Source organism: Mastacembelus armatus, chromosome 20, assembly GCF_900324485.2.
Source record: "Mastacembelus armatus chromosome 20, fMasArm1.2, whole genome shotgun sequence".
NCBI classification, from domain to species: domain Eukaryota; kingdom Metazoa; phylum Chordata; class Actinopteri; order Synbranchiformes; family Mastacembelidae; genus Mastacembelus; species Mastacembelus armatus.
This window is the reverse complement of record NC_046652.1, coordinates 10,163,457-10,190,865: the sequence shown is the minus strand read 5'-3', so window position 1 is coordinate 10,190,865 and position 27,409 is coordinate 10,163,457. Positions and strand designations below refer to the sequence as shown.

Below are 27,409 nucleotides of genomic sequence, written 5' to 3'. Positions count from 1 at the left end.
TGTTTTTCCTTTTTTTGTGAATTTCCTGCCTATAGGTGACAGACATGATGCAAAAAGCACTCTTTGACTTTTTGAAACACAGATTTGAAGGAAGGTAAGTTTCCTGCTTCTTTTCCCATTCTTCCTTTCTGTCTTGACTCTATAGGCTGATATTTATCTGTCTCCTGAGGTTACCCAAGAGAGTGTGTAACAAGTTTGTTTGGCCTGGAGATGTGTGCTGCTGCTTTAAATAGTGCCTCTCCATGTCCTTAATAGGCCATAGTGGACCCTAGAGCAGAGCAGGATTCTCCTTATTCAATGAGTCTGTCCACCCAACCAGAGCAGAAAGGCCATGAAGTTATGATCCATTCAAACTATCAGCCAGTGTGGAGAAGAGTATTTACTTGGGCCCTGTTGTTTAAACATGGTTTCACTAATGCAGACTAATGTTAATTCTCTAATTTGGTTCTTTAGTTGCAGTTAGAAAAGTCTGTATTAGTTGAATTTATTGTGAGTAATAGTGTACGCTTATTTTGAAAAGCAAGCACATGGTACAGTATATGATTGCACATATCGATGTGAAGGGAAGCATCCCAGAAAGAATAAGTATGACAAACCAATAGATTTAAATCTGATTTTATTTATCTTTCAGCATTGCAACTGGTCTTTTTGTGTCCTTTGCACTTCACCCCATTTCAAGATTTCTGTTGTTAATATTTTACAATTATTTGGGACATTCATGAATATACTGTAGTTAGTATAAAGAGTAAGTTAAAAACATTCACAGTGTTACCTAGTGGTGCAAACACCCCATATAGCAAATGTGGCATTGAATATGATTTCTGAAACCCAAACTGTTCCCAGGAAACAGAATCCATTCCACCTTTTTTGCTGACCAAGATGCTGCTGCTCTCCTTTCCCCATCTTCACTTGCGTTGATTTTTAAATACCACCAGATGTCACACACATGATTTGCTTTGCTGACACAATAAAACACAATAAAAATATGATAAATTCAATACAGCAAAATAATCATTTCTTCTCAATTACATTTTTCTTGTGATTGTTTGGTGGCACAATCAATCATAATTCTAGTAATTGGGCAGTCCCTATGCTTAAGTGTTTATTTGTTCAAGTGAAAAACCCTGCAAAATCCTGTGTAAAGTACAATATACACTTTGTTCTTATAAGTAGTGTTTAATACGACAATCAGATCTTCTAATATCTTTTCCTGCTCAAATTTAGTCAGTCTGTCTACCTGAATATGAAAATTCAGTACAGCCAAATCCTCTGGCCGTCACATATAAAAGTATAAAAGAGCAAGAATACACAACCAAACCCCTGGCCAGCTGTAGCTGTGAGCTGCTGGTGATGGTAGGATTAGCAAGTCAGATAAGGGTGTATGAAAAAGATTTATTCCTAAGCAGAGGCAGCAAACACAACCCATGGGCCATCAATAACTCTGCTGTATTCAGAGAAAAAGATATTTAAGGCAGTGTTATGGCTACATATCGACACTCCCTCATACACATACTAGAGAGCTGCTTGCTGAGCTACAACACTATCCACTATCTATCTCAGACAAACACACTTGGAGCGACTCGCTGTCTTTACAGCAAAGAGAAGGAAAGACTGACAGTAGCTTCGCATGGCTTTAGCCCTGCCATGCCTCCACATCCCCTTCGAGTCATACATTATGCAGCCATGAAGCCATGTGTCATACAGCCGTTGCTTACTCATTCCTCTGTTGCTTTTTAAATATGGAGGGAGAAAGGTTCGTAGCAGGATTTGAGGTTGTAAATGATCTTTAGGTTGAGTTCAATTGAGTTTTTCTGTGGCATTCATGTTATTAATTACATTAAACCTCTAGCAAAAAGAGTTAAATTTACAGTATTTTCATGGATGGATTCAGTTTTAAGTTTAAGTTTTTCCTTATTATCCAGCAAACTGTGAACAAACCTGCATATTTGAAGGTTTGTAGCTCTAACAATAGCTCCAAATAACTTTAAAATCCAACCTTTTGTCAAACCAGCAATTAAAAAGCTAACTTGTGTATTCTTATACAAAGAACAATGATCCCTTTCCCCCTCCACATCTCTTTACATGGTTTGAACAACTCTACATCAATATTCCCTGTGTTCTAACTCTTGACTCACCTATCATTGAACTCTTGAGTGTTTGGAACTGTTTGTATCTTTATTTTTGGTTTTAATTTACTGCAAGAATAGGTATATATTACGTATATATTATCTGATTAATCAGCTTTTTTTCCCCCCCTGTCTTAGAATATCAATCACTCGTGTAACAGCGGACATCTCTCTTGCTAAACGCTCAGTCCTGAACAATCCCAGCAAGCATGCCATCATCGAACGCTCCAACACACGCTCAAACTTGGGTACGTTTGGGCTAAAAATCACAGCAGTGCCTGGGAACATCTGGTGTTTTGATTCATAATGTTTTTAAGGAGACTAGCTTATGTGGAAAAGGAAGGAAACGATTAGAGAAACCCTTGACAATGGTAATGATAACTCACAGAGTGGCCTTGGCCGATTTTCTTTGTTAGGAATGAAAGATTGCGTTTAAACTCACGATAACAAGTTCAAGAACCTCTCTGATTTGACTGAGGTTGATTGGAGTTTAGATGTGATTAGAATGGCCCAGATTCCTGAGTCAAACAGAGGTGACAAGACTGATCTTTGTTATGTATCAAATACACATCAGTTAGTGGCTGCAGCACAGGAAAAAAGTGCATGCTGGAAGCAGAAAGTGTACTGTATGTCAATTTTTTATGATTACACAGAGCCACTACATTCCACTACACTCTTTTTCAAGAGTTTGAAGTGCTGCTGTCCCAGAAAAATTCAAAATTAGTTTTAAGGCAACAGCTACATCGAGTCTGCTGTCTTTTTTAATGATGCATTAGGACTGAGAGCTATGAGTTAAAGTTTCACCTTTTTACCTAAAGCTTTTTATTTTGAGTGAGTGCCATTTAAAGTCTATTGAGTCATTAACCTGGCATCCGTCCTGTTAAAATATATCCATTTTATTTTCAAGTCATAGCAAGCATTTGCATTTGTTTCTAATGTAAATCCGTATCTTTTTATGAATTTTCTTTAACCAAAACTGACATTGACATTGGCTTGTTGCAGAATTACTCCAAGATACAATAAACGATTTCAGGAAAATGATGCCTTGGAAACAAATTATCTCAACTCTTAGGCATATTTTTGCAGGAGAATAAGATTTTGTGACTCAGTCATCATCTAAATGAGCTGTTAGGTTGGAATGTTTTCCTGTTATCAGTTTATTTCAGACTTTGTCGTGACTGGAAGTCATGAAGCTTAGCCATGATTTTGTTCAGATTGGGACTTTGCCCTGCTTTGATATTTGTGGGATTGTGCAGTCACATCATCATCTGTGGGAATGGAGGTTGAGTGATGTAACAGCATTTGTTAGAGGTAACACAGCACTGTTCTCTGTTCCTCTCAGAGCTATTACCCACTCACTCTTGTCACTAAAGTCATAATGTCTTTTAATTGTTTGAGGCATTTTCAAAACTGAAAAAAAAAAAAAAACAATTGCCATATCAAAGATGTAGTGTGGTCAAAATACATCCAGAAGGTAGTAATTTCCTTATTTAGCACTTTTGAAGGGGAGTTACAACAGGCTTCATGACAAAACCAATAAAAAAATCAAAGACAAAATAGAGTTTAAAAAGAAATGTTTACCTAAACATGTATAAGTGAGTCATAAGTTAATTACTTAAATCATATGTTTTATTATAACTGGAGCAATACAATTACAATTAGTCTATTTCTCCAGTGTTTACATGTCTCACAACAGGACAAACTCATGACAAATGTAGAGGGGCAGCTGTGTATTCTTCCAATAATATGTTTAGACAAGGTGCAGTAAAACTGTTTCAGTAAAGAAAAACACAGTGAGTATCCACTCCTGATAATACATCCTGAATCATTTTATTTCATTTTATGGGTAGCACATCTTAAACATCATTTCTGTTATTGTGCTTGTGTTAACAGCTCAGCTAGCTCTTTGACTAGATGTAAAAAAAACAAAACAAAACACTGTTACAATTTAAAAAATACCAGCACAGGAGAGCAACACAATAAAAGCACCAATATGTGAGCCGATAACACAGAGCAATGGGAAGGAGCAAGACATTGCAGTATGATAATGATAACACCCAGTATTCTATGTCTGTAAGTCATACAAAGCTTTTGTTTTATCATTACAGCCTATTAGACTGTAACAAATGTAAATATTCTCTGTCTAATATGGTTTCAGAGCTGCAATTTATGAAGGCATGCTTATTCACATATAAAATAATGAAATGTTCAATTATGTCCTATTTATATTAAAACATTTTGTTCTTGCCAATGAGAAGATGACGCTTCATCAAGCAGCCTGTTAGCTTAACATGACACACAATGGAAACACCAAGCCAGGCTCTTGGGTTTTGTATGTAATAAACAAATACGTTTTAGTGGTGCCAGTAGACAGATCTGGTATATTTGGAAAGACGAGAGTATAACCCTTGCTGTCTTTATCTTAGCTGAAGTCCAGAGTGAGATCGAGCGGATATTTGAACTGGCACGGACATTACAGTTGGTGGTTCTCGACGCTGACACCATCAACCATCCGTCACAACTGGGGAAGACTTCCCTCGCACCCATCATTGTGTATGTCAAGATAACCTCTCCCAAGGTGAAGCCATTTTCAAAAGTAATTTTTGATGCAGTGACAAACACAGTCAGTGAGAGATCTAACGTAAAGAGAGAAACAAATGCAGATGTGGGTGCAGATAGAAAATAAAGATAGAGTTTATGGATGATGTTCCCTCTGCTCTCACAGATTAGTCATCTCCTTTGGTTTATAAGTGTCTCTGGCTTGTTGCTGTGTCTCGTCACTGCTCATACAGTTTTCCTGTAACTGAGCTGCTTCCTGGCTATGATTTTAAATACAATATGTCAGGCGTGACTGTTGAACGCAAGTGCGTGCATGAAGGAACTGATTCATCAGTGCGACCTTCAGCATGTGGGCACATGATTCAATTCAGACATTTAGGTAACATAAGTATGAGCCAGAAGCTTTAGATCGAATTGGCAGTGAATCACACTCTCCATGGGATAAAATAAAACTGTTTGCCACCACTGCTCATAAGTAGTTCCTCCTGCCATATCACACAGAGCTAACTAGTGAGGGATAATAGCAATATTTTTTTACATGGTATGACGTGCAGCTGTATAAGATTTACACAGATCATTTAATGATCTAAAAGTACTGTATTTATTTATTTACAGCCCATAAGTACTTATGTGCATCAAAAGTAACATACTATATAAGGTTTTACAGACTTGAATAACACATAAACAAAACTTCACTTTAGTTTTGTCCATCTATGACCGTGTTACTTTCTGTCCTCATTTGCCTTCAGGTGCTGCAACGTCTCATCAAGTCCAGGGGCAAGTCTCAGGCCAAACACCTCAATGTCCAGATGGTGGCAGCTGACAAGCTGGCTCAGTGCCCTCCTGTAAGTGTCCACAATGGGCCCACATTATCACTGATTTGAATCCAGTGATAACCTGGAGTTTTGAGACTTTAGAGATGGATTTGAGTTAGGGTTTTACTTTGGGTTTGGGTTTGTAATTCCTGCCAGTTCTATTTTTGTCTTTCTATAATAAGGCTACTAATTTTAAAAATTTAAACACACACTCTATTTTTGTGAAAGTGCAGGCTTAATTTAATCCAAATACCAGTCTGTGTCTTTGGGGAATAAGTGTTTAAATTTTTTCATAATTTAATCAGAAGGACATTTAGTTCTTAATTCAGTGAGTTGCTGGATGTATCAAATGTTGATTTGACATTTTATAATGTATGAAGATCAATTTGATTTCATCACTGATCATTTTTAATTTAATAGATGTCTGTGGGTATTTTATTGTAAAATTATGCTACAGAACTTTTTCCTTAACCTCATCATATGTCCTTTTCTTTAACTTTGACTTCACCTTCTCCCCCTGCATTCTCAGGAGATGTTTGACATCATCCTTGATGAGAACCAGCTGGAGGATGCATGTGAGCATATGGCTGATTACCTAGAGGCCTACTGGAAAAACACTCACCCACCCAACTGCAGCCCCCTAAACCCACAACTAACAAACTTGCCCACGGCCACCCTGCCCTCCAGCCCAACCCAGGTCTCCGGTGTGCAGGTACAAGTGCTTACAGGTGGCCAACGGCAGCCTCAGAAAGGGTGGGGATACTTGTAGCCAAATTGTCCAGATGTGCAGGACAGGAAGTGCCAGAGGCAGGGCTTTAATGTTCAGAAGGGGGAAAAAAGAAACCAAATGTAAATGTAACCTTTAATGTCATTAAACTAGTACTTAAAGTAATCACATAGTTAGAGCAGGATTGACCAATTGGAGACAAGGGTTTACTCTACAAGTATCGTATTTCTTGTTTTAATTCTTGAATTTTATTCAGTTCTGTTATTGTGCAAAAACATCTGTAAATGTAATTTTTAACAAAAAGTAATTTTTTTTGTGGAAAATTATCCATCAATAATTAACGAGACATTTACAGCAATCCATCCTCTGTTTTCTGGGCTCGGGTCACAGTGACAGCAGATTCAGCAAAGTTGTGCAGACATCCCTTTGCCCAGCAACAATTTACAGCTCCTGTTGGGGACCCAAAGCCATTCCCAGACTGGATATCTAGTCTCTTTTCAGCGTACATGTGGCATGTTTACATGTGGCCTCATGGCAGTTTATAAAACTTCCAAGAAAAGGTGCTCAGTAGGCATCCTGGTGCCTGGACCACGTCAACTGACTCTTTGATGCAAAGATTCAATATTGAAGATTCAAAATTCATAGAACTTTGACATTAATCCCAGGAAGAAATTGCTTTGCCATGTCACAACTGCTCTCTGGTCAACAATAAAAGAAAAAAGAGCCACAACAATGGAAGCTCTAAACCAGACATACTTTTCCTAGGGTGCACCTTGAGATTCTGTCTAGGAAAATCACAAAAAGGATTGGAAAAAGAGACAACTCTTGCAGAAACCCACTGGAAATGTATGATATTGCTGTGAATATGGACATGACTGGTCTGCCAGTCTACAGACACTATCCTGCATGCTTCAGTGAAGAAACCTGTCAGCCAAGACAGCCCAACAGTGTTCAATTCAATTCAATTCAATTTTATTTGTATATTTGTTCAGAGCCTTCAGCATCAAGATGAAGCACAGTCACACTAACTACTCAGAGACCTCTGCCAGAGATGTGACTACTTTTTCACCTGAGTCTTCAGACTATGCCTATTCCTCAGAGGACACGGTATTTGGGAGCAATTAATGCTCAAAGTGCTCCATCTGCCCAGTGACATCCCCAGTCATTCACCAGATCTTCTCCGTGCTGACTACAGCATGGGCCACTACAGCCAGTAGTGTGCTTTCTGTCGTACTACTGATCCCACAGTCCGAGCCTTCAACTCAACCTCCTTGAGTTCAACCAAACGTTCTTCTCCCTAGCCACTCTGAGCTCCTTCAGCACTTGGATGTTTACACCCATGACCACTACTGCTGTAGGCCTTCTGGGCCCGCCAGTAGCCATCTACTGCGTCAGGAGACCCTCAGGCCAACCCTGTCCTCCTTTGTTACTGTGATGGTGTCTGCCAGCGCATTTGTCAGGTTGTCAACACAACAGACATAAATAACCTTCTGACCACAACTCTGAGGAGTCACTTCCAAAAGGATTATTTGAAAACAGCTCACTTGTATTCTACTGTTTGCTGAATGAGAATTTATTCCAGTGGTGGGAGTTAAAAACCTCATGGACAGGCCTTCATTCAAACATTACCAGCTCACCTGCAAAACACCACTCAGTGAACTGCAGCCTTAAAGTAGTGGAGGGGGCTGTGTCCAGAGGTCCTGGGAGCTGTTTAGCAGGGGCAAATTGGTTTCAACAAAGGGCACAAAGACAGACAAGCAGCAAATTTAAGAATGGATTGGATGCTGTGCAGCTATCATTTCACCTGGATATGGAAAACTATAGATACCTCTTGGAGGGAAGATGGGGAAGCTCACCAGTGAGCATCTAGTGGCCAGCCCTTGGTCAATGGGACCTAATTAGGCACAGCCTGAAAAAGTTACCTGAAGCCACCACCATGCGGGCCTACCGACTACAGGAATTGAGGTTGGGTATGGTGTAAACTCATCTCTGGTCGGCAAAGTCAGAGTGCTTGTTCTGCCGATTTCTAGCATCGCAGACTGGTTTTAGGGGCATTGAATGTCACTTCTTAGGTAGTGTCTGGGTGGTGGAGCGGTATCAACTAGTTACAGTTGGGCTCACCCTCACTGGATGTGGAAGCAAACTCATTGAGAGGAGCTGAACTCTCTTCTTTTACAGACTTGTTAAGGGTTTAAGGTTGTGGAGATACTTATAAACCCCTGGCTGGGCACCGCTATGTTGGCGTAGTCCCTGGTGAACAAGAGGGTCACCTTCACTGTAACTGCGCTCAGAGGAGGACATTGACGGCTGTCGGCATTTATGTACAGTCATTGATTTCTACATTTATCTCCAAACTGCTATTTGGAGTATCTGCCTTCTTGGAGACACTGAGTGGGATCCTGAAAAAGGCACCATCTGTGGATAACATAGTTCTGTTGGGAGATGTCAGTGCTCACATGGCCAGTGATGGAGAAACCTGCAGAAGGGTGACTGGGATAAATGGCCTGTCTGCTTTGTGACTGGACTTCTATGCTAGTCATTGGCTGGCCATGTTCGAACAAAGAGCCATTCTAAAGTCTACTTGGTACCAGAACACCTTAGGCCTAAGATCAGTGATCAACTTTGTGATCATTTACTCTGGACAGTTAGGTAAAGAGAGCAGAACTATCAACCAATCTAATATAAAATAAAAATATTAGAATAAATAGTGTAAACTTGGTTAAATTCGGAAGACAGACAAAAACATAAAAGGAGAATTTAGTTCTAAACTGACAAGACTGCACTAAAAATCAATGTCAGCGTTATTCTTGTTTGCATTTCTGAGAAATGTCAAAAAGATACAAACGTGTAACATCCTACAATTATTTCAAATCAAAAGCAAACAGACTCAATCTGCTCCTTTGTAATGTATACATATTCCTGTTTACATAATACCAATCATGACCAATTACATTTTGTACAGTAACTCCAAAACATGTCTAAGAGAAAAAGAAGATAAAAAATAAGACATAACATATTGTAAAATGTAGTATAATAAAAATGAGGAGTTTTAGAGAAAGGAGAGAGGAAGACAGGAGGTAGCATGTTTACACACACTTTCAGTGAATTTATTTGCCTTACTAGTTAATGTCACCAGAGGCTGTCTGTTAACATTTGGGTTAAAAGTCTTTTTGCTGATTTAAAAAGTAATTTGATTACAAACAGTACATCTCTATGTTTCATTTGAGTTAATCATATATGTGAACATGTAAATGCTGTATAATCACTTACTGTTACCCTCTCTCATCCACTGCCATCACAACGGGAAATGTAAGACTGAAACTGAGGAAAATCTCGATAATGACGAGGACAAGGAGTGAGGTTGACATGTGACATGTAATAGTGTGGTGAGTGTGGTGAGACCATCAGATAAAGGTTATTAAGGCATCGGGTGCCAGAAATCCATGAAGGAGTCCACCTTGGTCCTGGAGACTGAAAATACAAACCAAAAAAATACTGAAAATACATCACCAAGTTTGGATCCTCCAGGGCCACAGCCAGCCTTCAATGGATGGTTGACAGCCAAGTGAAGTGTGTGTATTCAAGTATGACATTTCATGCTCTTAGGTTTTGTGTGAGTGTAAGTGCATATCTACAATATGCACTGGAATAAACAGTCACTAAGCATCTGGGAAACACAATATTCACCAGAATCAGCAAGGGTGAAGTGGAGTTTATTCTGCATGACTTTTGTTTGTGTGTATTTGCAGTGACTCTTCCTGCTTTCTGTCACACTACTGACTGATATATTTTACCAATCTCAGGGCAGCAGTGCAGAGCAGAAGGGAGATAAAGTGTTAGTGGAGAGGAAGGGCTCCAGAGAGGATCACCAGCACCATCATCACCATCACCACCACCACCATCAAAGCCAAGACCAGGCTGATGCAGAAGCTGATGGGGAGGGCAATGAGGAGGAGAGGCCACTGAGGACAGAATCCTCCAGGAGAGCACAGCACATTCACCACCGCTCATCTTCCACCAGGACTGAGCACCACAACCACCATCACCACCACCATCACCACAGCAGTCGGGCCAGGGGCCTCTCCCGCCAGGAGACTTTGGACTCAGAGACCCCTGAGAGCCGAGAGAGCAAGGACTCAGCTTATATTGAGCCACGGGCTCAGCTCCACCATCAGGAAGAGGAGGAAGATGAGGATGAGGATGTAGGCGAGGGGCACCCACAGCAACAGCATTATGAGCCACTGCCCCACCGGGACCACAACCACCATCACCATCACCACCATCACCGTGGTGGAGCTGACGAGGCTGGTCACAATGCAGGACACCATCGCTCCAAAGAGCGTGAACAGGACCATAATGAACGCAACAAGCAGCGCTCTCACCACCACCACCGGCCGACACGTGACCACCATCACCACTACTATGACCGGGACAGAGACAGAGATAGAGAGGGGGAGGTGGCTCCCAAAAAGAGGGGTGATACAGGGGAATGGGCCAGAGACTCCTACATCCACCAGTGACAGACCAAATCTCACTTTAAGCTCATTTTAACACTCCGCTTAAAACCATCTGTTCTCTCATTGTGCTGCTACAACCTGAAACCACAGCGTCGTATTTATGTAGACCTTTGTAAAAGCTGTTTCCTCTTTTTCAGTGGCAGGATTTTGATTACATAGATACAAATATATAAATATGTATATGTATGTGCGTATCTATGCATAGACATTTATGTGTGGATATGCATGACTATTCTCAAATATGCATATTAGAAACCTGTGTTTGACAAAGCATGACACAAAAGCAGAATTTTTTCTGTGCTGAGCTGTGCTTTCTGTGATTAGCATTTTATTTTATTTTATTTTTATTTTTTTTGCTTTCTACCACTTGAATTATTTCTTCTATCAAACTACTGCTAGAGTTGACTACAGGGTTGACTAACAAATTTAATTTGATGTTTCATTTGCAGTCTTTTTATTAGTTCTGCAATTTAGGAAATTCACTAACTGCTTACATGCTGAGACTTATAGCTACTGGGTCTCCAGTGTGCACATGTGCACATTTTCAGGTACACATGGCCAAAACTAATGCATTCAAATATGACAGTCCTGCAATGAATCCTCCCTTCATGCAGGGAGGATTGTGTTGTATGAAAAGACCCACAGGTGTTTCTGTCATTTTGCATATTTATATTATAGAGGATAGACTAAATAACAGAAACACATTTCTTCATGCAATACAATTTAACAACAGCACAAATTATATCCTCTAAAATGATCATGAAGTTGATTCAACACACATTTAACAGTGTTTGAACAAAAACCGAACATTGCCACCATCATGAAGAAGGATTTTTGTAGGACCGTTGATTCACACTGCATTGGTTTTAAGTTAGGTGTAGCTGATCAACTGTAAACTGATCCTAGATGAGAAGAACAATGCTACTCTTTCCATGCATACGTATGGTAAATGTGAGGCTTCAGCTAGCGGCTGGCTAACTTACCTTAGCCTGGAAACAGGGAAACAACTAGTTTGGATGTGTTTGTAAACTATAGCTGGCTCACTAGCTCAATAGCCAGTGTTGGGGATAAGACATTACATAATTTTATTTTCCACACAATAATATAATGCTGTACTTAATTCATTTTAGCAAAGGTATGAGGTAACTTGTTACTTGCAGAAACAACATTATGACTTTTTTAATGTCCTAATTAACAGTAATTAATTCTGGACAAAGTCTAATGTCCTCAAAGATCTCATCCATTTTTCAACTTCCTAATTTTTCTTAGCAGTCCTAATTTTGTGAAATGAACACCCGTGTTATTCAAGTGTAAATATTGTCATCTTTGTAAAGTGTAATCGCTCCCTAGGCAAGCAAATATCCTTTTATAGCTAAAAATAGTACATCCCATTTGAAGAAGCTTTTAAAGAAGGTCAGCTCTAATGGAGTCAGACTTGGATTGCTGACACCTAAAGAGAAATGTTAATGTCTCAATGCAATGCATTTTAAGGAGCTAAAAAAGGTGGCTTAAAGCTGAGAATGTGGTGGAGGCTGTGATGTCATTAGCCACATTACAGCCAAGTAAAGCATGGTCAGATGAGGTATAAGCTAATGATAATCCAATAACTTTACTCTATATTAGACTAAATCATTCCAGTGCTGCTTTATGAGAGTAACACTAAAGTAACTTAAATAACTTGTTACTGCCTTAGAAAGTAGTCACATGACCCATTTTTTCTAATGAGCAGCAACAAGTAACGTAATATATTAGTTGTATTACAGGTGTATTATATATCACTTGTATGACAATAACTACCCCAACACTGAGTAATCAGCTGCTAGTTGTAATGAACTGTGATATAAGAGGTGTCAGTCTCATCTAACCAGTTAGTGTATTTCCCAAAGTGTCAGACTACTCCCTTAGTTTTAAGCCCATCATTTATTACTTAGTTCCTCTTATAATTTTGCGTCCATGGTTTTAGACTTTTGGTTCGCTCATATTCATGCCTCCTTCAAGACTCACTTTATTCTTGCCTTGACGAAACAAGACAAATGAGTTCTACAACGACTTCCTCTCTTACATGCAGTACTGTTGTCTTTGTATGGGTCCAGAAACATTTTATAACACTGACACGCCCTTTACTTTGTACTTTTACTGATTCACATTGGTTTCAAGTGAACGGCATTTGATGTGACATTGCAGCTTATTGTAGGTCTACCAAAACTCAATGAAGTTTCATCTTTTTTTAAGTCTGACACCTGTTTTCTAAAGACTGCTGTTGAACTCCCACTTCATACTATGAACAATGCTCATTTTAGGATTTTTCTTCATCATTTTCCTCACTGTAAATGAAATGATGCATTTTCAAAACAAAAAAAATCATTTCAAATGTTTACCAGAGGAAGATAGTTAGGGTTTCTGTATTTTTGAGATTTTCTCCTTCCACAGGCCAATACACACAATCTGTGTAATGCAAAGTCACAGTGTTTGAACTTTAAGCTTGATAAAGGTAAAATTACACAAATATTTTCATTTATAATTATTATATTAATTAATGATATTGAAAAAAAATTAACTACACTGAGTCCATGTGTCTTTGTTTACAATCCCATCTCTTCACTATCTTTTTGCCTGACAATTGTAATTATATAAAAAAATCTCCATTTCTATGCTACATTGGTAGCACTACAGATTTTATAATAGTGTACATGTGTATGTACATAGTGCATAAATATAAAGAATAAAGTTGGCAATGAAGGACTGACGTAAGGAAGAGGAATTTGATGTGTGCTTTGTCACAAGATCCAGACAGGAGGGAGGTGGTGTCTATAAATACTCATCTGAAACACTACTGAAAAACTGAGGTAGACCCACTGGCTTGCCTCCTGAGTCATCATGACGTAAATGACAGTACAGAGGGGATACATCTAAAATAAGGAAGCTGCTTCTCGACACACAGATGCCTCCAAAACAGAGAAACAAGTACTCCCAAAGATATAGCTGATGGGATCTCATCATTTTAATGTTGCCAGAAAAAGAAAATCTAAACTTTCAGTGCTGTAGTGAAAAAAAAAAAAAACAACCATTTTAAACAGCAGTCTGCTGCAGTAATGTGCACACATGCAGGGAGGTGAAGTGCAGTGTGCTGGCATTTTAAGGCAGATTTGTGGATGGACTGATAAGAGTCTAATGACTGTCGAATGAAGAGGGCCTGAGCTGAGGTCATTGTGAATCAGAAACTTTATTAAATGAAAATCTAATGCTCCTAAATGTGAAATAAGTTTTAAGTGAAACTAATTTTGGGATAAGTATTTGCATTAGACTAACGTTTCATCAGTGCAGGGTTCCCAGACAGTGTGCAGTTGCTGAAAACAAAACGACAGAGAACTTTGTACTTTTCTGTTTTAAAGAAAATAAATTTATTTGATTTGGAGATCAACACCCGTATCATTTCCATCTCAGAAGTACTAATTTCTTCTCTACGCCATCCTAAAAGACACTTAACTCCATACGCCTGATGACCTCCTTCTGCACACTACTTCCTGATCCATGCTCCACTCTAGCGAATCCACTGTCACCATGGCAGCTGTGTCGTCACTGTTGTTATGGCAACGCTAGCGCTGCTGCATTTGCCAATACTCATTCAGTCTGCATGCCGTCACCCTCCCTCTCCATCTCTCTCTGCTGCTCTCAGTGTTTATAGAGCTTACCCCTATATGGCCCGCAGATTCAGGGAGCAGCTGTTAAGTGGCAGATGCTGTAAACAGCTGAGTCAGCGTCTTTGTCAACACTCAAAGCACACAGAGAGTTATAATGTAATATAAACACTATTGTTCCCGTCTGCAGTCCTGTGTGAGAAAACATGCCCTACGGTCAGTTTTTCAGGAACTTGGCGATAAAGAAGCCGATAGTGTCTCTGCCGGCTCTGCAGGGGAGGGGAGATGTCATTTCTGTCTGGTCCCAGCTCAGCTCCGGACTAAATCTCTGGAGGAGGCGCAGCTGCTCAGGTGTCAGCCCGGCTCCCAGCATGCCTTCTGCACCGATGTGAGGCTCCTGAGACAGAGAAATGGGAGCAATGGAAATTGTTTCTTTACATCCTTGGACATATTTGTAAGTCCATCCACATGGCCAAAATACTTTTACCTGAGGCTGAAGCATGAGGCAAGGAAAGGCATTGAGGGCCCAGGCTACCTGTTCCTCATTCTCTGCTAGCGTCACTGTGCAGGTGCTGTACACCAAAACCCCGCCTCTCTTCAACAACTGTACCGCCTGCAACCACACGAAGGATATGGACCGGTGTATTTTACAGAACATTTATTTAAGACTCACAGGACAGTATGGCTTTGTGCACCACAATAAGGCAAAGAAGAGACTTTCTTGGACTGGTTGGTGAATACATCAGTATATTAAGAGACTTGGTTACAGCACCACCAAACCTATATTTCTCTGGTTTCTTGCTGTATCACACTGAAAAGTCATTCTGCGCCTCGAGACTTGACACTTTGCCGGCAATGATAAGAGTCGTCTGCAAAAATATTGACCAAACACCTCCAACTATAAACCATGTTCGGTTTTCGCTCTTTCTACTGTGAATGTTTAATCCATGGCGGATTAAAATATGTAAAACTTTCCCAGATCCTAGAAGACATTATTTTTGTGGCATCACAATGTAAAGTGTAGCAGAAGTGCTGGACGCAAGGAAACTTTTTTTTGTCTCAAACTCCAGGTGAGTAATTTTCATTACAGTGACTGGCTGCCACATTGAGTCCAGGACTGAGCTCAGTCTTAACAGAGGCTGGATGTTCTCCTTAATACAACCATGGCCCTAACACTGAAACCAAATGACAGACAACACAGTTAACATGTTAGCTACCTGGTTTCTGTGGACCCTCGGTGACCAAAGAAATCTGTTTTTACAGGTTTAAAGTGACTTGTCACAACATTCCCAGCCTGTTAATCTGCGTATTGTAATCAAGCAGAAACAAATTTCTTCCCCACTTCACTCTCTGCTTAACAATCCTGAGGAAATGTTGGTGGACACTGATTGAGTGCTTCATGTCACTGGAATAAATGATGTCCTCTGCTCTGGAAGAAATGCCAACACGAGTGCCTAACCCAAACCTGACAGATTTGTTTTTTGTTTTTTTAAATAAACCTCCTGAAGTCCTTAAAAACATTTTTGTGTATAAAACATCAGAACTAGAGTTCTTTCTCTCAGTCTCAGCTTTGAGCAGGAAAAGAAAAACCTTCTGTAAATGTGAATTAAAACTGACAGATTTGTTTTTTGTTTTTTTAAATAAACCTCCTGAAGTCCTTAAAAACATTTTTGTGTATAAAACATCAGAACTAGAGTTCTTTCTCTCAGTCTCAGCTTTGAGCAGGAAAAGAAAAACCTTCTGTAAATGTGAATTAAAACTGTGTAGCATCAGTAGTACTATAATTGTCCAATGCTGCCGCCATCTGGTCGACATCAGTTATTATCAATGTGATGTGACAAAACACTTTCAAACTGGTGATAACAAAAAGACATCAAATGTTTAAAAAGTGCCATATCTGTGTGCAGTAAAACCTACAGCATGAAATAACTTGCGCTGCAGAGGCGAGTAGGAGCAGATCTCCTTGAGGCTCCAAGTGTTAGCCATGTTGGGTCTTTTTCCGAGGCCGCTACAGGGAGCATCTAGCAGAACCCGGTCAAAGCTCTCAGGAGGGAAAGGAGGCCCTGGAATAAGTACAGAAACAACATGTTATCTGTCTACTGAGTCCTGGTGTTAATCAGATGTGATATTCATAGTAAACTGCACCTTCGATTGTCTGTGCTGGGTCGCTGCTCACAGCCTGAGTGCTGTTAAAGCAATACGCCTTAACACAGCGTAAGTGCAACTTTTGGGCATTTTGATGAATTCGATCAATCTTATTCCGGATCCTGTCCAGGGCCACAACCTCACCCTGTGTGAGACAGAAACTCCTTAAATACTCCCAAAGCACATCCCACCTTATATGGCCAACTCTTATCAAGATCGACCTTAATCTTATTGCAATGCAACATAAAATGTATTATTTGATGACCAATCCAAGAAGGAGCCATCATATAAGTTCATTTTGCTGGCTAGATTCTCAGAGGAAAAGCCCGAAACCCTAAATATTTAACTGTTAACATCCACAGACGACTGTACATTAGGTCTGTAGACGTTGTACCTGATCCCCCATGAGTGCAGCAATGTGGCAGGTCTTCCCTCCAGGTGCAGCACACATATCCAGGATACGCTCTCCAGGACGAGGCCCCAACACGTGTCCCACAACCACAGAGGGAAGGTTCTACAGAACACATCACCACTTTACGTTCGGAAATTATGTGTTTGTAGATTACTCAAATATGTCATTCCTTGATTTGTCCTAAGACAGCATCATTCAAAAGGGAGTGTGAATAATCGAAGACATACCTGTAGGAAAGCCAGGTGTGGTAGAACACCATCAAATGAAGGACTCTGGTAAAGTGGCTCTACCATCCGAACACCGATACCCCTAAAAGAACAGAAAACTGTGACTGAATCATGTTGCTTTTTGGTTCACATCTGACTCTGAGGAAGACTGTATGTTGTTTTTATCAGAAAGCCACTGTAATAAAGTTTTTTTTTTAAGTTTTGTCCCTCAACAACATAGTGTGCCTTGACTTTTTTGGGAATTCAACCACCAATTTTGTGGACACCGATTGTTTAACTGTGTATCAGGACAGCCTCTACTAACAAACATCAGGACAGTGTGTTAACCCAGATGGTGCTGGGGCCAAATACTCAGTTTAGACTGAGTCGCATATTTAAAAAAAAAAAAGAAGTCCACTTACTTGGCAGGTTCATCTGTGCAGAAGATACTGGAGCGGTCCATTTCAGCAACTCCATTTCCCACAAACACTCTGCTGCCCTGGAAGCTTGTGGCTCCTCGAGTGCACTTTCCCTCCAAATCAGAGAAGACCGAAATTAAATCCCCAACCTTCATATCTAATAAAAAAGAATCACATTGTGAGTAAATTTTATTTTAAAATTACAAAGTAAAAATTATGTGTTAATGACTGATAAGTAGCTTTTGCACATATGCAAGCTTTGGATAATTCACAGCCTTTTATGACACATTTAGGTGGAAGTTTATCAGGTACACATAGCTGAAACTAATACAGTGTAATACAACAGTTCTGCAATAAATCCTACTTCATGGACTTTATGGACTTTATTTTGAATGTTCCTTATACTTTACAAAAATGTAATATCTTCCTATAAACGACTAGACTTTTATTGTGAAAGTTCGAACATGCCAGGTCGTCTGCTGGGAGACGACATCATGGTTGACATTTAAAACAGCCTGAGTCTGTGCCTAAAGCTGTACGCAGCCAGTCAGTCTAATTACCAACCACAGGCAGCTGTGGTCCCTGCTACTGCTGTGTGACCTGAGCCCAGAGTGGGAGGGGGAGTGACAGTGACACAGCACTTTAAGCAGACACAGTACAGAAGAAGCTGAGAAATCTTCACATCACAAAAACGGAGGACTACAGAAAAACTATAAGGCCTATAAAAATAATTCATGCACTAACAGAGCCAGGAGGCTTCAACAAAGAAACTGGTCCATTTTTGTGAAGATATTCCAAAAAATGAAGGATTGCTGGCGAGTTAGAAACAGCCTACATTTGTGTTTTTCACCAGAACTCCTGGAACTCTTTTATGATGGGAGTGAATGAGAGATTGAGCAGTCACTCTCTGTGGGATTGGCCACCTGGTGGAAAAACCGTAGCTCCAATAAAAATGAGAACAGCATTACCTGAAAGAAGACAAAAATCCCTACTACTTTTGAGAAAATGGTGTATGAAGAGGCAAAATTGTGGTTGTGACGGCGAGTTAGAGAGAAAAATTTTCATTAAACTTAACAGCTTCTCCCACTCTAGCTGATGATGTCACCACTCTAGCTCTGAACATTCCGCTCCCATAGAAACCGATGTAAAATTCAGAAAAACACCATAAAACGTAAACTGCGATTAATGAAAAACTGTAAAAGATATCAAAAAGCTGAATACAATGCTAATGGATTAATGGTGTTTCTAGCTGAAATTATGCTGACACAGTTAAAGCTGAAAGAGGACAAAGTTGAAGAAGATTTGAATGTTCCCACCATTCATTTCTATGGGAAAATATAAACAATATCGCAGAATAAAGTAGAAGCAACACTCTCCTCATCAAGCTGAATGCGGCGCTGCTTGAATGATGTTTCTACATTGAACAGTGTAGGAGAAGATAGGTGCCGAAAAATGGCGGAATAATAATAAAGAGAAAAAAAGAACATATCTTGATATTGCTTGTTGCACAGAAACACAGGACAGGGCGCTGGCTATTCACTCCGTGCCACCGACAATTCCTGCCAGATCTGAGACTCGAACCTGCAATTTTCAGGTTACAAGTCCGACTCCCTATCCATAGGCCATGACTGTAGTGCAACTCAACAATGCGACAAACTGCAGCCTTTGAAATTATTGTAGAGTTGAATCAACATGTCTCTGAAACAGTTTGAACTAAAACTTAACTGTCACCTTCATGAAGGAGATTTATCACAAGACTATTGTATTAGACTATTTTATTTTCAGCTACATGCTCCTGATACACTTGTAAATGCAAATCTCTGAGCCTTACGCTTAGGACTGGCAAGGATCCCGGGGGCAAAGACATGAGCACCTCTCAGAACAGCACTGCCACACTGAGCACCGACCACCACCTCTGAACTGAGCTGCTTCACAGGTCTGAGAATAAAAGATCATTAATCATGAGACGTGTTTAGTTGTTTCATGGTTGTGTTTCTGTATAAACATCTTCAAAATAAAATAAAAAAAAAAAATCACTAGTCAAAAGTTCAGTATTGCAACTGGAAAACAAAAGTATTTCACAAGTATCTGCAGTGACGTATATACTCTTTAAAGTGCTGGTTGACAATCAAAGAAATCCTCACATACCTTGGGCCATTGACAGGAAGGAGCAGCACATCTGGAATTTGTGGGTGTGGAACAATCTGAAGGGAGACCTCCTCCGCTGACAAGCTGCACATCTGCTGCTTCAACAAGAAAAACAATATCCTGTATGATTAGAAAATGCAGCTGCCACTGAGGGGCGCCAGCAAGCAGCAACAAAATATGTAAACCTATGAATTTGCTTGATGTGTCGTTTATTGTGCTACAAGACAGACTCACGTTTTTCAGCTCTTCTTCCAGCTTGTGTCTGATCTCATCTAGGGAGGCGAGATGAGTGCTGGCCCGAACACAAGTATACGAAGGAGGGTGTGACAGACATGTGAGCAGCTTCTGGAAACGACTTTCTGCCTCCTGCTGACCCACTGCCGCTACCACCTGAACACAACAAAACAAAATCAAGAGATAGACAACCTAGTAAAAAAAAAAAAAAAAAAGACTAAACAATTATAAAACAGTGAAGAACTTGATTAAAATCAATAATTAGTTAATTATATATATTTATTTATTTATTTATTTTTTGTTAGACCAAAGCAAACTCCTTGAAAATATGAGAGAATAAATATTCTAAAACATCATTAAAATAAAGTTAAGAAATAAAAGAAAAATAAAGTTCTTGTTTTACCTCTTCAATCGAAAGAGAAGATGACATTTATTTTTATGAGGTGTAGTTATGAGAAATTGTTTCCAGTAAACACACATATATTCTTACCTCTTTGTTTAGGAAAACACTTTTTAGATATTCAGTGACCTCGGGCTTCAGATAAATTTGTGGAAAAACAGACATTTTCTCTTCTCTTGATGAGACCTTTCAATCTGTGCATGGAAATAAATGAAAATCAACAGACTTCAGCACTTCACACTGTACCTTGTAAGTTGTGGGTGTGAGAAATAATTTTTAATTTTTATATTCTGATCAATAATCAGAGAACAATTTGCAATGGTTACTGTGCTGCAGTACTAAGAAACAGCTAAACAACAACACTGATGATGATAACTTTTTCTAACATAATCATAATCATAACATTATTTACTTGACCCTATACAATAAACAGTAACTTACATAGCACTTTTCAAAACCATGACACAAATTGTTTAAAAAGAGACACTAAATCAGACAAAAAAGTGCAACAGATACAAATAATTCTTAAGAAATAAGAATTCTTAACAAAATCAATATACTTGAACAGACCCCTGTAATAAAACGGTCCCTTGAACACAAGTCCCTCTTAAATTCATATCTGATACATAGTGAGTTGACTTCAGAGGCTACTGTCGTTGTGTTAGCGACGTAAAAACACATTTAACACTCTCCCTTTACTACTCACGATCAGTGGAGTAATGTCCATGGATGTTTTAGCATCTAGCATGACCGGTATACTTCCGCATGCGTCACTGCAGCCTGGTCACATGACACTAGATACGTTTATCGGAAGCGTCGATAAAACATAATAATAATAATAATAATTTTGAAGTAAATATTATTTAATTGTTATTTTGTACTTTTTCCCGATGCTTTAGAAATATTTTGAGAAATACACAAAAAAATCTATATTTCAGTTTAACGCTACAATTAAAATTAGACATTGTTGCTTAAAAAACCACTTAAACTCCTTATCAACTTATATACTTGTAGGGAAAAAGTGAGGCTTTATGAGTTCAGTAGTTTTATGTAAGTCTTCATTTGAGACTACCCGAGAGTTTTGGTAGCCCCAACAAAGAATGGATGAATAACTACAGAAACATACAAAAACAACAAAAGGAGACACAAGACGACTACAGAGAGATGAAAAACAAGTAGAAATTATAACAAAATGGCTAAATATGATTCAACATTACTACAATGGAGCACAAAACAAAACAACCACCAGAAGATGTAAATAATATAGCAATAATATGTGATTGGTACGTTTTTGTACTTGAGATGTTGAGTTATCATATTTGCCAAAATGATAAAATACTGGATTATAAATAAAACCTTCTCTCCCACTAAACCTTAATATCTCTACTATAAACTATCCTCTGGGTTTTAAGGCCTTCGAGACGCACGCCATGACGTAATTACGCAACCGGAAAATAACAGAATCCTCGGGGTTGTTTTTTTAACCGGAGCACCTCCACAGTTAACGGACCGGAGTCAACACAGAGCTGCTCTTCACATCAGGTGTTGGTCCAATGTGCGGAGCCTTAAACGGCGTCTCAGCTCTCCGGTATAACAAGCATTCACACCCATGGTTCCCTAAACCATTTCCAGTTAGGTTTTAGGTGTTACCGGGGCGCATGGAGTCGGCGTTAAAAAGCTCGGCGAGGGGTTTGCAGAGATCATCCAGCTAATGTCAGCGGGACTGTGCGGTGTGGACTCTGTTTAACGATCGGACAAAACGCTGATATTTAACTAAATCATGGGCCTTATACTCGCCAAGCTGTGGAGCTTCTTTTGTAACCAAGGTGGGTATATCGGTGAATTGTTATGGCTCGCGGTTCTCCCGCTAGTTGTTAGCCTGTTAGCTTAAAGTGAGACCCTTGTTAACATGCAGATGTGGCTCTGACCGCTCTTTGTTCAGCTCTCCCAGCTCTGGTCCACTGCTCCAGGTCATCACTGTTTTACTTTGTGTTTAGTTCAACGTGGAGTCGTCTAGAAGGTCGACAATCAGCCTGACCTGACTTTCCAGGACAGACTTAACTTACATTGCATAACTTTTCTCAGACTTTCTGAAGAGCCTGTTCAACGTGCATGATCCCATTTCCACACCGAGCATGTCCCTTCACTTTCACATCACAGGGATTCAGTCGTATTCAATCTGAAAGCCAAACCACAGCAACACTAATGTAACACAATGCCTAGCAGGCAGGGGGTGATTGTCATTCACTGTTTTCTAAAATCCACTGGGACGAGTATATGTCAGAGTAAAGCAACATGTGTGGAGTATTTCATACTTGTATGTGCATTAAAAACATGAGCTGTTTTGATGTTTGTGTCTCTCTGCACAGGGACTGCAGATTTAAAGTAACTCTTAATATTTGTAATATTCATGGACCCTGAAAGATCAATGGAATAAGAATAAATCAAGATTTAAAAAAAAAAAAAGTAATAATGTAATAGTCGATTATTTTGGCCTGTGTTGTTTCCCCACCTGGCCTGTTGGATATATGAGAATAAACTCCTGTATCCATTCTCTTACTGGATGAAACAATAGTGATGTCAGGGTAGCTTCCCCCTTAGACATGCAACATCCTCCAAAACCCAATATGCTACACCCAGACTGTCAGAGATGCAAGCCCCTCTGACCTGACTTCCTTTCTCCCCCGTTGTCCAGTGGCCTCAGATGGCCGGAAAAGTCAAAACAGCACAGTAGGATATTTTAGCCTGTGTGTGTCAGCTCAGATCTTCTACACTGCTGTGCCTCCCCGCTTTATAAAAGGCTTGGCTGTTGCACACAGTGCTGGCTGCTGTATGAATGGTCAAAAGTTTCTGTAGCTCTAAAATGAGGTCAGGAATATTTGAGGAAGGAAGTTTAGTCTTTATGGTTTTGAATGGGCAGCAGGGGATGACATGAATCCATTGTATAGACTAAAATGACACGATACTGTATTTAATGAAATCTGCCATGTGAAGAGAATTAATTTACGTTTTCTTGATCAGCAGTGTCCACAGTTGATGCACTGTATTTTATGTTTTTCAGAGCACAAGGTGATAATTGTTGGACTAGACAACGCAGGGAAAACCACTATACTCTACCAATTGTAAGTAGTTTTACTGTCAAACCTCCTTCTTGTTTGCTGTGTCCAAACTGGGAAAAACTTTTTTGTCCTGTTTTATTAAGTCTGATGAATGAGGTGGTCCATACGTCTCCCACCATCGGAAGCAACGTGGAAGAAATAGTAGTGAAAAACACTCACTTCCTGATGTGGGATATAGGAGGGCAGGAGTCTCTAAGGTCCTCCTGGAATACATACTACTCCAATACAGAGGTGAGAAATACCGATGCTACTACTACCTATTAGATGAGGGTGTCATGCAGCCATTTTTACATTTTTTTTTTTCCTGGGCATGGCAGCTGGTGTGTTTGTTAAGAGCGCAGACGGCAACATGAGCCGCCCAAGTCAAAGGTCAGCGGTTTCACAAAGAGGTTGGTCTGAAAAGCGGAGCTAGGGTCAGCCTCCTCAGTGTTTTGGAAAGTAAAGAAGAGCGTGCAGTACAGGCAGATGTGTGTGATATCTGAAAGAAGGCTCCCCCACAGGCCCACATGGATTTTACTTTCCTGATGTAACATCTGCCAGATGCTTTGTTCCAATAGTTTCAGAGGCACCCTACTTCTAATATATACACTCCACGTTCACACACAAATCCTACACATCACAAGAGATATTTAGTCCGGCTTGATCCGACATCTGATGGGACTTAGGACATTTTTGAAGCTATTACTAACTTTATTTTTTACATTCAAACATCTTTGCATTAAGGAAATATGGACTTTATGGCTGAGAAGAGCAGACGTCATAAATGATTTGATGACAGTCGCATTAGTGTGGTCACTAGGGGTCTTACAGTTACTATAGAAACTTGTTTTCACCCTTTCATTACAGTCACACAGTCATGTAACACCCTGGTTGTGATGTGGGTCACATCATGTTGGTTAACATACGTCGACTCATTTGATCGTAATTCAAAAAGAGACTTTCTCCCGAGCCGCTGCCTTGGTTGAAATGGCGTCTCTCACGTCACATTAACATGCCTTTGGTCTTTTGTTATGCAGGGTCACTGTTTCTCATTCAAAAAAGGCTATTAGCATGGCAGTCTCCCAGACCCATTGTGAGCATCCTGGCCTGGAAATGCCCACCTGCTGTGTAGCATTTTATTGCTGTAAATGTCTCTTGAAAGAGGTCACTTAGTGTGATTTTTGTCTTGTATGCTGCAGTTCATCATCCTGGTGGTAGACAGCACAGACAGAGAGAGGCTGGCCATCTCTAAAGAGGAGCTCTACAGGATGTTGGCTCATGAGGTAAAACTCATTTGAACACTTTTCAATAAAGCCATAAAAACACAACAAAAACTCTGTTTGAGGAATGGGCATTGATTTTTTTTTTTTTTTTTTTTCTCACCAAGATCAGTCCTTCCCACCTGGCCACATTATTTACAACTTGCGGTCAAAAGGAGGACAGGGTTATTCTTTCATTGTTCTCTGCTGTTTCCTTCTATCTCCATCAGGACCTGCGGAAAGCAGCTGTGTTGATATTTGCCAATAAGCAGGATATGAAGAACTGTATGTCTGCAGCAGAGATCTCCAAATACCTCACCCTGAGCTCCATCAAAGACCATCCCTGGCACATACAGTCCTGCTGTGCACTTACAGGAGAGGGGTAAGGCATATCTGTTGACACCTTACAAAGCAATGCAAACCAAATTCTTTGAGATCCCAACCTTAGCCAGAAGCCAGATAGACTTTGAGTCATAGTAAGCATGTTCATAATTCATCTTCATGAATATGCAGGCCTAAATGTCACTCTTTCTACAACCCTTTAATCTGTTTTTGTCCAGTGGGCCAGCACAGTGGGTTAGTGGTTAGCACTGTTGCCTCACAGCAAGAAGGTTCCTGGCTTGAAACCCATCAGAGACCTTTCTGTGTGGAGTTTGCATGTTCTCCCTGTGCTTGTGTGGGTTTTCTCCAGGTACTCTGGTTTCCTCCCACAGTCCAAAAACATGTATGTCAGGTTGATTGGTGACTCTAAATTGCCCATAGGAGTGAGTGTGAGTGTGTGAGGTTGTTTGTCTCTATGTGGCCCTGTGATGGACTGGTGACCTGTCCAGGGTGGACCCCTGCCTTTCAGCTGGGCTGGGATAGGCTCATTCAGGTCTACACCTCACCATATGCTGTTTCAAAAAATATATTGGGCATAAGTGATTATTTTTACTCTTTTACTGTAGCATATCACAAACTAATATGTGCATTTACTGCACTACTCATACAGCTGTATAATAAACTTAATAAACTTGGACTTTGGACTTTTGCAGTATGCATGTAAAGCTTGGTGTAATTTGGCTTCATTCTTGAGTGCTGCAAACCACCAGATGTCACTGTTTCTTTAGGCTTTATTTTTTTTCCCCAAACAAAAACAAATTTCCAAAGCTTTAGAAGGCTTCGTCCATCCATCACTAGTATATAGTTTCCTTAATGAATAACTGACAATAAATATAACCCTCAGTACATTACAAAGTAAAGTACATTAAGACCACAAAGGAAGCCTTTGAAACATAAACATCTGAAATATTTCTGATCAGTCTTGAAAAGTCTCACTTTCTGTAGTTTACTTTAAAAATATTATGAAGTCCTAAATTTAATATACAGCTATCACAAATGTTTTTAAAAAGCTTTAAATGTATCTTTGTGAACTCTGCAGAAGTCCTATTTAAGTAAGTACATTTTCCACCACTGATATCTTCATAATCATTTTTTCCAGGCTATGCCAAGGTCTCGAGTGGATGACATCCCGAGCTGGACTCAGATGACCCCTCCCTCAGGTGTCGATGGCCTGATTACCTGCACCTCCTTCCTTCATGGTGGCATAACAGCTTGTCCTTTTTGGCTTATTGTTACTTTTTATTATTTTTTTTATGACTAAGTTAGACTTTGACCTGTGTTCAGAAGAGTTTCGAGTACAAAGCAGTGCGTTATCACTACATACATATCATGGTTGTATTACACCTTGTCATATCAGATTATGGCTTACACTTCACATGGATGCAGCTCTATTTTTTTTTTTGTTTTTTGTTGTTCTGCACATAGCTCATCTGGAGTTTTACACGATAATGTTCTCATGATTTATGTTTTTTTTCTCTGCTTAGCTGTTAATATGTTACTTTTATTTCAGTTTCATAAGCTGTTGTTATTCTCACACTAAATTTATTGGCACGATACCGAAATGTGGCAAAGCATCAATTCTCCCTTTTTACTATGTACTTTTTGGTGTCGTGCAAACTTTTTACTTGTTCATGTTTTGTTTTTTTTATTTTAATTGAGCAAAAGCATCAGATGGTTAAAATATTAAGTACAGAGCTCAGTTGACAGTATTTAAAATGAAAATGCTATGTTAGGTCAATGACATATGAGTTTTACTTTTGTTTTTATAGATTGTTTCAAAAGGAGGATTAGAAACTAGGACTGTATTAATAGATTTGGTGCTCTCCAAGCGTGGCTGATCCATTACATCCTACTTAAAGTGTCTCCTAATTTTTTTGCAGTCATTTTGGCACATATTCCTCTTTAAAGGTTTTGTACGGCCACGCTTAGACCCTCGTTTTCATTTTTAAACTGGTGTAAAAAAATTCTTGAACTTGCTAACAGATCTATGCACGTGTCACTTTGAAACCACGTATACCTTCTGCAAGTTTCAGAGTGGCCTAAAAGGAGGAGGGTGCATGAGTTTAATTGAGTCTGGATGAAAACAGTGATGGAAAATCTGGTGTCTGTTGTGAGGTGAGTGTCTCTGGCCCTCTAGAATATTTTGTGTATTGTTGTCGGACAAGGAATTTGTAACGGGAAAAAAAAAAAAAAAAAAAAAAGGTCAACCGTGCCGCCACCCAGACTCTTTACACCTTATACCTCGACCTCACAAAGCAGGGAACTGAACACATACTGTCAGTGTGGCAGTGTCTAGTCTGGGTCATGTACTGTATTTTGGTTTTG

The 27,409-nt window shown here is 39.7% G+C and overlaps 3 protein-coding genes across 6 annotated transcripts in view; 2 read left to right on the top strand and 1 right to left on the bottom strand.

Annotated features, from left to right (window-relative positions):
* Positions 1-13,177, top strand: part of cacnb2a (calcium channel, voltage-dependent, beta 2a) — a 64,316-nt gene extending 51,139 nt beyond the window's left edge. Inside the window, 6 exon segments of the mRNA XM_026291928.1 lie at positions 36-94; positions 2,265-2,374; positions 4,553-4,704; positions 5,435-5,530; positions 6,030-6,212; positions 10,031-13,177. Coding sequence (XP_026147713.1) covers positions 36-94; positions 2,265-2,374; positions 4,553-4,704; positions 5,435-5,530; positions 6,030-6,212; positions 10,031-10,747 — 1,317 coding nt within the window. The 3' untranslated portion in view covers positions 10,748-13,177.
* Positions 13,178-14,173: 996 nt separating this feature from the next.
* Positions 14,174-21,104, bottom strand: nsun6 (NOP2/Sun RNA methyltransferase 6). 4 transcript variants are annotated; one of them, XM_026291929.2, is made up of 12 exons: positions 21,053-21,104; positions 20,437-20,540; positions 19,947-20,102; positions 19,713-19,810; positions 19,396-19,502; positions 17,568-17,721; positions 17,167-17,248; positions 16,922-17,041; positions 16,528-16,672; positions 16,300-16,445; positions 14,870-14,995; positions 14,174-14,779 (listed from the first exon to the last, which is right to left on the bottom strand). In XM_026291929.2, exons 2-12 carry the CDS (start codon positions 20,509-20,511, stop codon positions 14,600-14,602), a joined length of 1,389 nt encoding a protein of 462 aa, XP_026147714.1. In that variant the 5' UTR covers positions 20,512-20,540; positions 21,053-21,104; the 3' UTR covers positions 14,174-14,599. The 4 variants fall into 4 exon arrangements, with proteins under 4 accessions (XP_026147714.1, XP_026147715.1, XP_026147716.1 ...); XM_026291930.2 differs by having other exon boundaries at positions 19,713-19,807; XM_026291931.2 differs by having other exon boundaries at positions 19,713-19,804.
* Positions 21,105-21,808: 704 nt separating this feature from the next.
* Positions 21,809-27,376, top strand: arl8 (ADP-ribosylation factor-like 8). Its single transcript, XM_026292060.2, has 6 exons — positions 21,809-22,172; positions 23,408-23,468; positions 23,549-23,696; positions 24,644-24,727; positions 24,934-25,085; positions 26,184-27,376. Exons 1-6 carry the CDS (start codon positions 22,127-22,129, stop codon positions 26,230-26,232), a joined length of 540 nt encoding a protein of 179 aa, XP_026147845.1. The 5' UTR covers positions 21,809-22,126; the 3' UTR covers positions 26,233-27,376.
* The last annotated feature ends 33 nt before the right edge of the window (positions 27,377-27,409 follow it).